The following is a 12,157-nucleotide window of genomic DNA, read 5'->3' as shown; positions in this document are numbered from 1 at the left end:
TGCCTTTTCTCCCCAAGTATTTCACCCTTTTAATGGAGGTTTTGAAAAAAATCTCTATTTGTCCTCTTGTTCTTGACTCCTAGAATACCTTTTTAATGTGCCTACCAGCTATCCAGGAGCAAATAAGCAGCACAAAACACCTTCAATACCTCATTTTTTTTCTTGGACAATTGAGTAAAACTAAGGTCAATTTCCCAGAAATATCCCTTCAGGAGATTCAAGTTTACCTGGCTTATCCGAGGTCCACTCTTAAATCCTCTATTTCTAGATTTATAATTTAATTTGACCAATAACTTTCCTGTTTTATATAATCCTTGTCTTGTTTTGATATAAAAGTTATGCCAGTCTTATAAAACCGAGGCCTATACTTCCTTTTTACAATGTCTGAAAGAGTTCTTTTAAGAATGGACTTTTCTGTGGTAGAACTTACCTGTTAAACCATCCAGTCCTATCTGTGTGGCTGTGTATTTGTGTGTGTATATGTTTTTCTAGACAAATTACTTTAAATTAATAAACCAATTTCTTTAATGGCTATGTCTGTTCAGGTTTTCTAATTTTTCTTGAGTCAATTTTGGGTGTTATTTTTTTTCTTATAAATAGCTCATTTTATCAAAGTTCTCAAATTTGTTAACCTTAATTTTACATTTTGATGTCTGTTATGTTTGTAGTTATACTTACTTTATACCTCCTGATATTGTTTATACGGGCCATTTTTTTTTTTACAAATATTGCCAAAAATTTATCTGTGTTAATAGTATTCAAAGAATCTGCTTTTGGCTTTTTTTTTTTCTTTACTATATTTTTATTTTTAATTGTATTAACTTCTGCTTTTTATCAAATTTAAATTATTTCTTTCTAATTTATTTTGTCTATATATTGCTTGTCTAACTTCTTGAATTGGACTCTTAGCTCACTAATTTCAATCTTCTAACTGCATTGTGTTCAGAGAACATAATCTATATGATATTGATCCTTTGTTATTGGTTAAGATTTGCTTTGTACTCCAGTATTTAATCAATCTTTGTAAACATTTGTATGTACTTAAATATACTGAATATGTTCTAATTGTTGGGTACAGGACTCTAGAATTGTTCGTCAAATCAAAGGTCTGATTGGGTTGTTCAAATTTTCTATATCCTTATTACCTTTTTTCTGTTTGATTAATTCAGTGAGAGGTAGATTAAAACATCCAATAGTAATTGTGGATTTTTATTTTTCCTTGTAGGTCTATCAGTTTTTGCTTTATTATTTGATGCTTTGTTATAAGTTTAGACGTATTCGTCTTTTTTGCAGGCTAGGTTCTATTGCTAGCCCAATTCCTAGTTCATTTTGGCTCCTTAGCTCCCAATTTTGAAAAGCCTTTCATGAGGCTATAGCCCTGGGGAGCCTTAGTGTGGTAAATAAGGGTGGTTTTCACATCTGAATATAATGTAGCATACTTTATTTGTAGTCATTATATATTGTAGTACCCTGTTTTAAATGATATACTTGATCTTGATTACCCTACGTAAAGAATGGTCAGAGGGAGTCAGTTGAACTGGGAGAAAGTCTGATATAACATTCACCCAGATAGATTTAACCTACAACAATCTAGGCAAACTGTCTTCGCTTTTATATAAAATTGTGAGTTTTGACCTTCACAGGCCTGCTTTTTCCCCCCTCTCCATGCTAATTAACAGGATTCTAGAGCTTACTCTTAGGATTGCACGTCCTCCTAATGAACAAATTGTCGGTAAAGATGAAAATAATTTCCCTCCTTTCTCAGCAAGATGAAAATAATTTCCCTCCTTCCTGAGAGCTGCTTAAAACATACTGTTTTGCATCGCAAAGCTAGCTCTGGTAAAGGGATAAATTGAGAACATTTTAAAACTATCATTCCTGTCTCCTGTCCAAATTTAGACTTACATGAAAATGTGTCATTCTATTTTCTCTTATACTTGTCTTTACAAATGTTATTTGTAAAAACAAAAAGACAGAACATGGACTTCAGACAGTGTTGCTACATCCTACAAAATGTCACTGTCTGTAGACATAGACATAGATATACAGATACAGATGATATAGACATAGATACAGATACAGATACAGATGATATAGACATAGATATAGATATAGATACAGATGATATAGACATAGATAGATACAGATACAGATGATATAGACATAGATATAGATACAGATACAGATGATATAGACATAGATACAGATACGGATACAGATGATATAGACATAGATATAGATACAGATACAGATGATATAGACATAGATACAGATACAGATACAGATGATATAGACATAGATATAGATACAGATACAGATGATATAGACATAGATAGATACAGATACAGATGATATAGACATAGATATAGATACAGATACAGATGATACAGACATAGATACAGATACAGATACAGATATATAGATACAGACGTACAAGTCTTTTTGTCAAAAAAGAAAGTTTGGATTTTCCTTTTCTCCCCTCACATAATCTCATGACTCCCATTGGATTCTATAGTCAAAGAGTTTGAGAGATTTTGTTTTATTTAAAATAGCAACTGCTATTTTTTCCATACACTTACTTTCAACCTTTGCGTGTCCTTATGCTTTAATTGTGACTAAATCCAATCGCTGTTTTCTGTTTTTTAACTGGCAAGTTTAATACATTAATACTTATTAAGGATACTGATATATTGAAATTGTTGTTGTCATCTAATCTGTGCTTTCCATTTACCCCACTTTGATTCCTTTTTCTCCTTTCTTGCTTTTTTTAATTGATAGTTTTCTTGTCCCCTTCTCCTTGTTTGAAAATAATATATTCTATTTCTATTATTTTATTTTATCATAAAAATGTATTAGTACTTATGATATATATGAATGATTTCTAATTATCTATGCACCTATAATTCTATCTTTCATGTCAAATATAACCTTTCTTTTACACTTTTCATTTCGTTATCTCTTTAAGCTACATTTTAGGTAATTTTTTGGAAGATCTATCTTCCAACTCATAATTCTGTTTAGTTTGTCTGATCTGCTATTTAACTCACTTATGGAATTTTAGATTTCAGTAACTGTATTGTTCATTTGTAGAAGTTCTTTTGATCCTTTTTCAGATCTTTCTGGTTTGTCTTGATATTATCTTATTTTTTCCTCATATTTTTTATTCTTTCATGCATTTAATGATTCAAACATGCTTTATAGTCTCTATTAGTTCTATTATTTGAAATTTGTAGGAGTCTGCTGCAATTAGATTCTGACTCATTAATGATGTACTGGTATCTTGGGTAATTTGGATTCTGAACTAATCATCTTCAGGAAACTTTATCTCTGGGAACAGGGGGAGTCTGAGTTGAGATGTATCCTCCAGAAAGGCTTTTTGCTTGTTTGCTTGTTTCCACCAGGGTTCCTAGGGAATGTCACTAACCTAAGACCATTTATTAAAATATATTTTCCCCTAAGAATTCCAATATTATGGAGATAGCATAAATTCTATCTCCTAAACCTTTTTTAGGAAGGCTGTAATTCCCAGTTCTCAAGGGATATTCTTTTTCTCCTATCTGGAGTCCAAACCCAAACAGACAAGCCTCCATGTCTTACTTTTCACTCTATACTTTCTCCCTTGATAGTATCTTCTGAAATGAAAGCTTGAGTTGTCTCTGTCAGTGATTCCAAGATTTTACATATCCCAGATTCTCTCCTGAGTTCCAGACCCTAGCATCCAAATACCTACTTGAATGTCTAAGGTACCACCTCAAATTCAACTAGTTTAAGATCAATAAAATTCATGACCTTCCCCTCAAAAGTAGTTCCCTTCTAGTGTTCTCTATTTCAGTGAATGGTGTGACTACGCATAGAGTTGTTCACTCCACAAATCATTCCTGACATCTCTCTTCTCACCGCCTGACCCAACCTATCAACAACCCCTATCAATTTTACCTCTTAAATATCTCTTAAATCTACCCACTCTCCCCATCTTCACTGCTTTCAGACTAGTTTAAGCTGCCATCATCGTTAGCCTGCTGGTTCTCCACATTCATTCCTCCAGTACATTCTCCACGATGAGTGAATTTAATCAAATACAAATTGGATTGCTTCTCTTTTCTGCTAGAAACTTTCATTCACTGGCTTTACATTCATGGCTCTTACGTCTTTAATATGGTCTACTTGGCTTTGTGAGACCAAAGCTGCCTTCCTCAGATCCAGACTCATTCAATTCTCTTCTTCCCACTCTCACTTTCTATACTGCAGCCACACTGGCCCTCATTGTGTTACTTAAAACCATAGCCCTTCGTCTTCCCACACAGCTTTGGCACAAGCTATTTCCTTTTTCTGGAATGCCAATTCCCCTACCCTGAACTTGGTCTAGTCAACACTTAACTCATCCTTTATTTCTTCAGTTTTCATCCCTTCTTTCCAAGTCTTTATGTTTGTTCATAACGGTATATTCATTACTGTGAATGCTTGCTTGATGTCTGATTCCCCCACTGTTTTATGAGATCAGGGACCTTGTACAACTCTGTTCAGCACTATACCCTGAGTTCTGGCATGGCCATAACACAAAGAGTGCTTAGTAAGTATTTCTTGAATGAACAAATGATCATTAAAAATATAACTAAAATACACATCTATTCAAATCATTTCAAAGGGGAGATGAAGGGAACAGAGTTATGGACAAAACTAGTGACAACTATATTGGGATATATTATATTATTCTCTCTACTTTTCCATATGTTAGAAATTTTCTATAGAAAGATTATTCAACTTACTAAATCAAAATACTTAAGTAGAGTTTCATAAGTGGTGAATTTAATATTAAAAATAGAGTGTTGGCTCTTTAGGAAGTGAATATTTTATTTAACTACACAGAAATTATACTGACCTGAAGATATTTCGGTAATGGTTAATTGGACCACTTAATGCTCCAGGCTGGGAAAATACATAAACATGAGCTTCAAGATCTTCTGTTGTTAATCGACATCCTTTTCTTCCAATGCCAGTGCTATGACAGGTAAACAGGTGTTTCAAAGCCTAATATAAGTGAAAAAGAATAATTAAAACTTGTTTGTTACCTAATGGTAAACTAAATCTTTGGCTTTTGAAAGAGAATGATGGTCAATGTGTGTTGACAACTCCTTATTCCTATTCAATACAGGTCAGAGACCTCGTGGTTTACAAACACATTTTATAGATTTCTGCTTTACTGGCATTATTTCTGATATTCCCTTCTAATACCCCATGCACACTTCACCTTTATGAAAAGCATCCTGTCTTCTTGGTGCCCATTCACATTGTACAAGGTTAACCTCAACTACTATCCCAACCCTAAAGTCTTTCTCAATACTCCAGCTAATAGTGGTTCATCCATTTACCGACAACCAATTCTCCCCTCAAAGCTGTTTGAACTTTTTTTGATCACCACCCAGAGTAACAAACACATTTTACATTGTGATCCAGGTCATACTTTTACATGTATATTTCTGAAACAAAAGTTTTAAAGTATTACCCTTATTATACTGTGCACTGCTATTTTCAATTCAATTCTGTTCTACTTTATTTTTAAAAATTCAAACTGCAAGCCACTAAATTGATTTCATGACTCACTAATGGCTTCCCCACCCACAATTTGAAAAACACTGCTCTATACCAGCCTTTCTCAAAGTATGGATCTAAACCACCTGCATCAGAATTATTGGGATTCTTGCTCAAAATGCAGATCCCTAAACCCAAAACACACTTAAAAAATATGAAATGACATATGTATGGGGTGATTAACTATAATATTGTAGAAAAAAAAAGACTAGAAACAAATCAAATGACCATCAATGGGAGATTAGTTGAATAAACTATGGTTTAGCCACACAATGGTGTATTATGTGTTCTTAGTACTTCAAAAAAAGTTAAAGATAATCTATATGCTAAAATGAAGTGATCTCCAGAAGATATTAAGAGGAAAAAAAGCAAGAGTGGGAAACAGTGTTCATAGGATATTACCTTTTGTGTAAGGTGGAGATAAATATATATATATTTAATATATAAGTAACATATTAGAATTAATATAACACAATATATTTTGATTATATTAATAAATTAATAAGCCAATTAATACATTAATTATGTGTTGATAATATATAAAATACATATTAAAGAATTTATTTATTTATTTTTAAAGAGGGGAAGGGAGGGAGAAAAAGGAGAGAAACATCAATGTGTGGTTGCCTCTGGAGTGCCCCCTACTGGGGACCTAGCCTGCAACCCAGGCATTTTCCCTAGACTGGGAATCAAATCCACTAAGCCATACCAACCAGAGCATATTTGTTTAGATTTTAAAAAGAAAGAATAAAAAGATGAAACAAAAACTAATTAAAATATTTTTCTGTGGGACAGGGAAGAAACAGAGAAGAAAGAGGAAACAGATATGTAAGTGGACCTCTCTGAATGTACCTTCTTTTAGAGTTTTGACTTGAAACCATATCAATGTTTCATATAAAATCATAGAAATTAAGTAAATGGGGTGGAGGGCTGGGGAGAAAAGGCACACAACTGTAATTGAATAACAATAAAAAATTTAAAAAAAAAAGAAATTAAGTAAAAACACTGCAGTCATAAATTTGCTTTGGAAATATAAGAACTCATGATTGTGTGTCCAAATTTGGTCCAATGGAAAGATCTAGAAGCAATGAAAATCCAGTAAAATAACAATCACCTGGACACCCAGAGTGTGGCCTCTAAATACCATTTTCTACCAAAAGGAGCCAAAGTTCCTTTGCTAAATGACTGGTTCCAGATGTGGGGCAGAAAATAAAAGATAAACCTAGGTCATTAAAGAAGCAAGCTGTCACTGACTAAAGGGCTTCTGTCAAAAGGACACAAGAGCCGACCTGAAAGGGTTTCCACTTTCCTAATATGGGATAATTTGGGCACCAAAGAGAATAATGACTGTAATTGATGGGTACATATTAAATACTAAAAACAAAACTTCATGAGCTAATAATGATATGAAAATACCCTTATTTGTAAGGTACTAACTCATTACTCTGGGCAGTTGTTTAATAGAAAAATATATATAGAAGAAGCATTTATCCTAACATTCTTGTGTGAACTGTATTTCAGAATAACCAAATAGTACATGGGCAAAATTCTTCTTTATAGAAGAATTGTAGTTAATAAAAACAGAAAGAATGATAAAATTTGAAAATCACCATTTTGCACACCCTAATGAAATGATGGGCCTAGCCAATGATAATGAAGTTGTGCTAAAATTATTTGGTGAAAGGTTGTTAGGAAATTTTTGGACAGGCATGCTTACTTTGTCTTAGGGTTTTGTTTACCTCCCAGGGCTTCTACTGCTGCTGTGTAACTCTCTCCCCTGGCATTCATATTCCCTTATCTCCCCATGGAAAAAAGAGGTATGCCTAGGGGAACAGGCTCTTGGAACAACTGAACAACAGCCAGGCACTCAAATATACAAACACATATTTTAAAAATAAGTAAGCCTATAGTAATGCCTTAGAAGCATTTATTAAGTTTTAGTATTTGTCTATTTTTCTTTCTTAAGTATGGACTTTAATTTACAATAGTTCCTTTTTTTCATAGGAGGAAATGCCTACCACAGTGCATAGCATATAAAAGATATACAATAAATAAGTTTAAAACAAAACGAAACAACATAAGTGGGATCACTTCTTTTCTTTTTCTAGTGCTTCTCTCTATCTTTATTTTTAACTTCCTAATTTTGTCCTTCTCTTGGGGCACCAGTCTTTTTTTTTTTTAATTGAGGTATAATTGACTTATAACATTAGTATTAGTTTCAGGTGTTTAGCATAATGATTTGGTATTGTATACATTGCAAAATGATCACCACAATAAGTACTGGTTAACATCCATCAACTGTTTGACTTACCTTGAAATCATTTATTGAAAACATAAATTCTGGGAACCATGGTATTTGGAAGAAGTAATAATAGCTGGATTTGAACAGCTGAGCAGGGTGTTGTAAAATGTATTCTGAAATTAAAATGCCATGTTAGACCTTATCCAAGGAGTATAAATTACTTACTATTGAAAGAACTTTTTAAAGGCAATTTCACCTTTGAGATAATCCCATAAAGGAATCTACAAATAAGATTTCTGTGTATTTCTCTTTGGAACAATTTCTATGTTCTTATAGTTTATTATGGGTATTTCTGGTATTTAGAAAATTTATAGCACTTTAAATAAAAAGAAATTTCCACTTTATGAAGTCTTGACTCAGAAAGGAACAGGAAACCCAAACACACTGCCGTCCTTTCAAGTCTGATCAGTGACCTAAACTTTTCCTAGGGATACATAGGGAGATAATTTTCTATTGTTCAAAAGATTTTCCCTTTTGATTGATTTGAATACCTTATCCATTTGACTTCAACAGAAAAGAAAGTGTTTCCTATAAATTTACTCGTGTATCCAGAGAATTCATTCATTCAATTAATACTTGAATATCTACTGTGTTTGAGGAGGTTTGGCTGTGAACAAGGCAAAAGATGTTCTCATTAGCTTATAAAATAAATTGAGTAATGAATACTTAAAAGATAATCTTGATAGCAATAATGCCATAAAGGAAACAAAACAAGGTAATCCGATTAAGGGTGATGGTTGGGTAGTGTGAAGGGACAAGTATTTAGTAGAGGTTGTCAGAATAGGCTTCTCTGGGCTGAGCCCTGAATGGTAAGAAGGAATCAGCCATGCAAAGATCTAAGAAGAGCATCCTGGAACAGAAATTCCTGGGCCTGGCACACTCAAGAAGCAGGAAGAGGTTAATGTGGCTGGTGTGTAGTGAATGAGGAGGGGAAGTGGCATAAAATGAGTCAGAAAGAAAAGCAGAAGCTTGGTCAGATAGGGCCAAATGATAAGGATTTAAAGTACCTTGGGAAGACTCTCAAGCTTTAAACTGAAAAGTAATGAAATCATACATATTAAATGTGCATATTCTCAGGTAAGTGGAGCACTGTCATCACTGGGCAAGATTTTTCAGCCTGCATTAAAAGATATGCAGGCTGAAATACATATTAAAGATAAAATATAAGCACATTGCTTGAAGCCCCCATGTTGACCTGACTAGAGTTAAACCTGTTATTGATAAAATGGTTTCAGAAATATTCCAAGTATGCTTTTGCTGAAATGACCAACTACAGTTTGTCTAAATAGCATTTACTCTGTGGTCCTGATCAATTGAGCAAGCACGTAGCATGACTTCTGCTGACTAATAGAACTGAGAAATACATGATGTATCTGGGTGTGATATTTGAATCCTGAGCATCCATCCTATTGCCTCAACAGAGATAGGTCAGATGGATATGTATCTAAAATTCAACTCTTACACTTATAATATTTAGGCAGTCATGGTCCTTTTCTCCCTCAATTGCTCAATTTTGAGGAAGAAACAGAAAAATATCGTTATGAATTTTTTTTCCCCCAGAGGCTGCTGTGGGTTGTAGCCATACCTGAACCCCAGAAAACTTGATGAGGCTAGTTAAAGAGGACAAAATTGTAATTTATGCCAAAACCAAATAAAAATGTTCCTGCCCATTGTTCATAGGCTTTTAATTACTTTTAAGATTTTATAAACTCCCTTTATAGAAGAGGTGCTCAAAGTATAGTCCATGTACACCCCTGGGGACCCAGAAGACCTTTTTAAGGAATCTATGTTGTCAAAACGATTTCATAAGAAAAAATAAGACATGGTTAGCTTTTCTCATTTGTTTGACATCTGCACTGATGACACAAAAGCAATGGTAGATAAAACCATTAGCTGCCTGGGCACAAATCAAGGCAGCGACACGAAACCATACTGGTAGTCACCATATTCTTCACTGGCACACACTTGCACTAAACAAGTACATACATCAAGCTAAATGCCAGTTTCACATAATAATGTCCTTGATGAGACAGCGAAAATTACTTTTATTCTATTTCAACCTTTGAGTGCATGTCTTTTTGCATTGCGATGAAATAGAAAGTGCACATAAAGCAGTCCTGTTGCACACCCAAAGACAATGGTTGTCTTGAGGAAAAACACTTCTCCAATTATTTTGAGTTGATAAGTTGAATTACCTGCATTTTTTAAATGGAAAACTACTTTTAGTTGAAAGGATGACTAATAAACTATCACCAGTCAGACCTGGATATTTGGCAGATAGACTCTTGAAAATGAACAAAGCGAGGGAAATGGAATTTCCAGCCAAGATGGAAGTGTAGGTAGATATGCTTCATTTCCTTGCACAACCAAAAAAAGGATAGCAACCAATTTAAAAACAAAAAACAACCAGAACTGCCAGAAAATCAAATAAATGGAAGTCCAACAAACAAAGTGTTAAAGAAAAACATTCATCCAGACTGGTAGGAGGGGTGGAGATGGGCAGTCAGGGTGGAGAGGATGTGCAGCAAGGCAGCAAGGTGGTGGATGGTGGACCAGGTGGGTGAGGATACAGCTGGTGGACTGAGTGGTCCCACATTCTCATGTGAATAAAACAGGAAAAGCAACGGGGGAGCAAGACAGACCATGCAACCCAGGGATTCAGCTCCAGGAAATAAAGCCTCAAAATCTCTGGCTGTAAAAACCTACAGGGGTTGTAGTGGCAGGAGAAAGTGCCAGTCTCACAGGAGAGTCCATTAGAGGGGTTCTTGGGGCCTTAGAACATACACAAACCCACCCACCTGGGAATCAGCATCAGGGTAGCACCTGGAGGGTGCAAATCACTTGTGGGAAGTGTGAGAAGTGACTGAAAGCAGAGTGAGAGCTGAGCAAGCAGCATTGTTACCACTCTGACCCCTCCCCAACATACTGCACCAAAATGCAGCAAAGTAGGTGGCCCTGCCCTGGTGAGTACCAAAGGCTCTGCCCCTTACAAGGTAACAGGTGCCCCAAGACAAAGAAATATGACCGAAATGAAAGAACAGATCAAAACTCCAGAAAAAGAATTAAGCAATGAGGAGATAGCCAACCTATCAGATGCAGAGTTCAAAACACTGGTAATCAGGATGCTCACAGAATTGATCAAGTACAACTGCAAAATAAAGGAAGAAGGAAAGGCTATACAAAGTGAAATAAAGCAAAAATACACAGGGAACCAAGAGTGTAGGGAAGGACTGGGACTCAAATCAATGATTTGGACCAGAAGGAAGAAATAAACATTCAACTAGAACAGAATGAGGGAACAAGATTTCAAAAAAATGAGGAGAGGCTTAGGAACCTGAGGGACAACTTTAAATGTTCCCGCATCCAAATCATAGGGGTGCCAGAAGGAGAAGAGGAAGAGCAAGAAATTGAAAACTTATTTGAAAAAATAATGAAAGAAAATGTCTCCAATTTGGTGAAGGAAATAGACATACACGTCCAGAAAGCTCAGAATCCCAAACAAGATGTACCCAAAGAGGAACACACCAAGACACATCATAATTAAATTGTCAAAGATTAAAGATAAGGAGAAAATCTTAAAAGCAGCAAGAGAAAAGGAGACAGTTACCTACAAAGGAGTTTCCATAAGAATATCAGCTGATATCTTAAACCTCGTAGGCAAGAAGGGCCAGAAGGAAGTATTCAAAGTCATGAAAGGCAAGGACCTACATCCAAGATTACTCTCTCCAGCAAAGCTATCATTTAGAATGGAAGGGCAAATAAAGTGCTTCCCAGATAAGGTCAAGGTAAAGGAGTTCATCATCACCAAGCCCTTTTTATGTGAAATGTTAAAGGGACTTATCTAAGAAAAAGAAGATCAAAACTAGACAGTAAAATGACAACAAACTCACAACTATCAACAACTGAACCTAAAAAACCCAAAAACCAAAAGCAAGCTAAGCAAATAACTAGAACAGGAACAGAATCACAAAAATGGAGATCACATGGAGGGTTATCAGTGGGGAGGTGGGAAGGGTCGAATAGGGGAAAAGGTACAGGGAATAAAAAGCATAATTGGTACGTACAAAATAGACAGGGGAAGGTTAAGAATAGTATAGAAAATAGAGAAACCAAAGAGCTTATATGTACGACCCATGGACATGAACTAAGCGGGAGAATGCTGGAGGGAATGGGGGTACCGGGTGGATGGGAATAAAGGAGAGAGAAATAATGGCACAACTATAATAGCATAATCACTGAAATATACTTAAAAAATGAAAATGAACA

At 35.0% G+C, this 12,157-nt stretch overlaps 1 protein-coding gene across 2 annotated transcripts in view; it reads right to left on the bottom strand.

Annotated features, from left to right (window-relative positions):
* Positions 1-12,157, bottom strand: part of EPHX4 (epoxide hydrolase 4) — a 42,910-nt gene that overhangs the window by 8,941 nt on the left and 21,812 nt on the right. For both annotated transcript variants that reach the window (XM_045199520.3, XM_024565562.4), the window contains exons 5-6: positions 7,901-8,004; positions 4,880-5,028 (exon numbers count right to left, since the gene is read on the bottom strand). In XM_045199520.3, the coding sequence (XP_045055455.2) occupies positions 4,880-5,028; positions 7,901-8,004 (253 nt within the window). The remainder of the gene's footprint in view (positions 1-4,879; positions 5,029-7,900; positions 8,005-12,157) is intronic.

Source organism: Desmodus rotundus, chromosome 3 (assembly GCF_022682495.2).
Source record: "Desmodus rotundus isolate HL8 chromosome 3, HLdesRot8A.1, whole genome shotgun sequence".
In the NCBI taxonomy this organism is placed as follows: domain Eukaryota; kingdom Metazoa; phylum Chordata; class Mammalia; order Chiroptera; family Phyllostomidae; genus Desmodus; species Desmodus rotundus.
The sequence above is the reverse complement of the archived record's forward strand: the minus strand, read 5'-3'. Positions and strand labels throughout refer to the sequence as shown.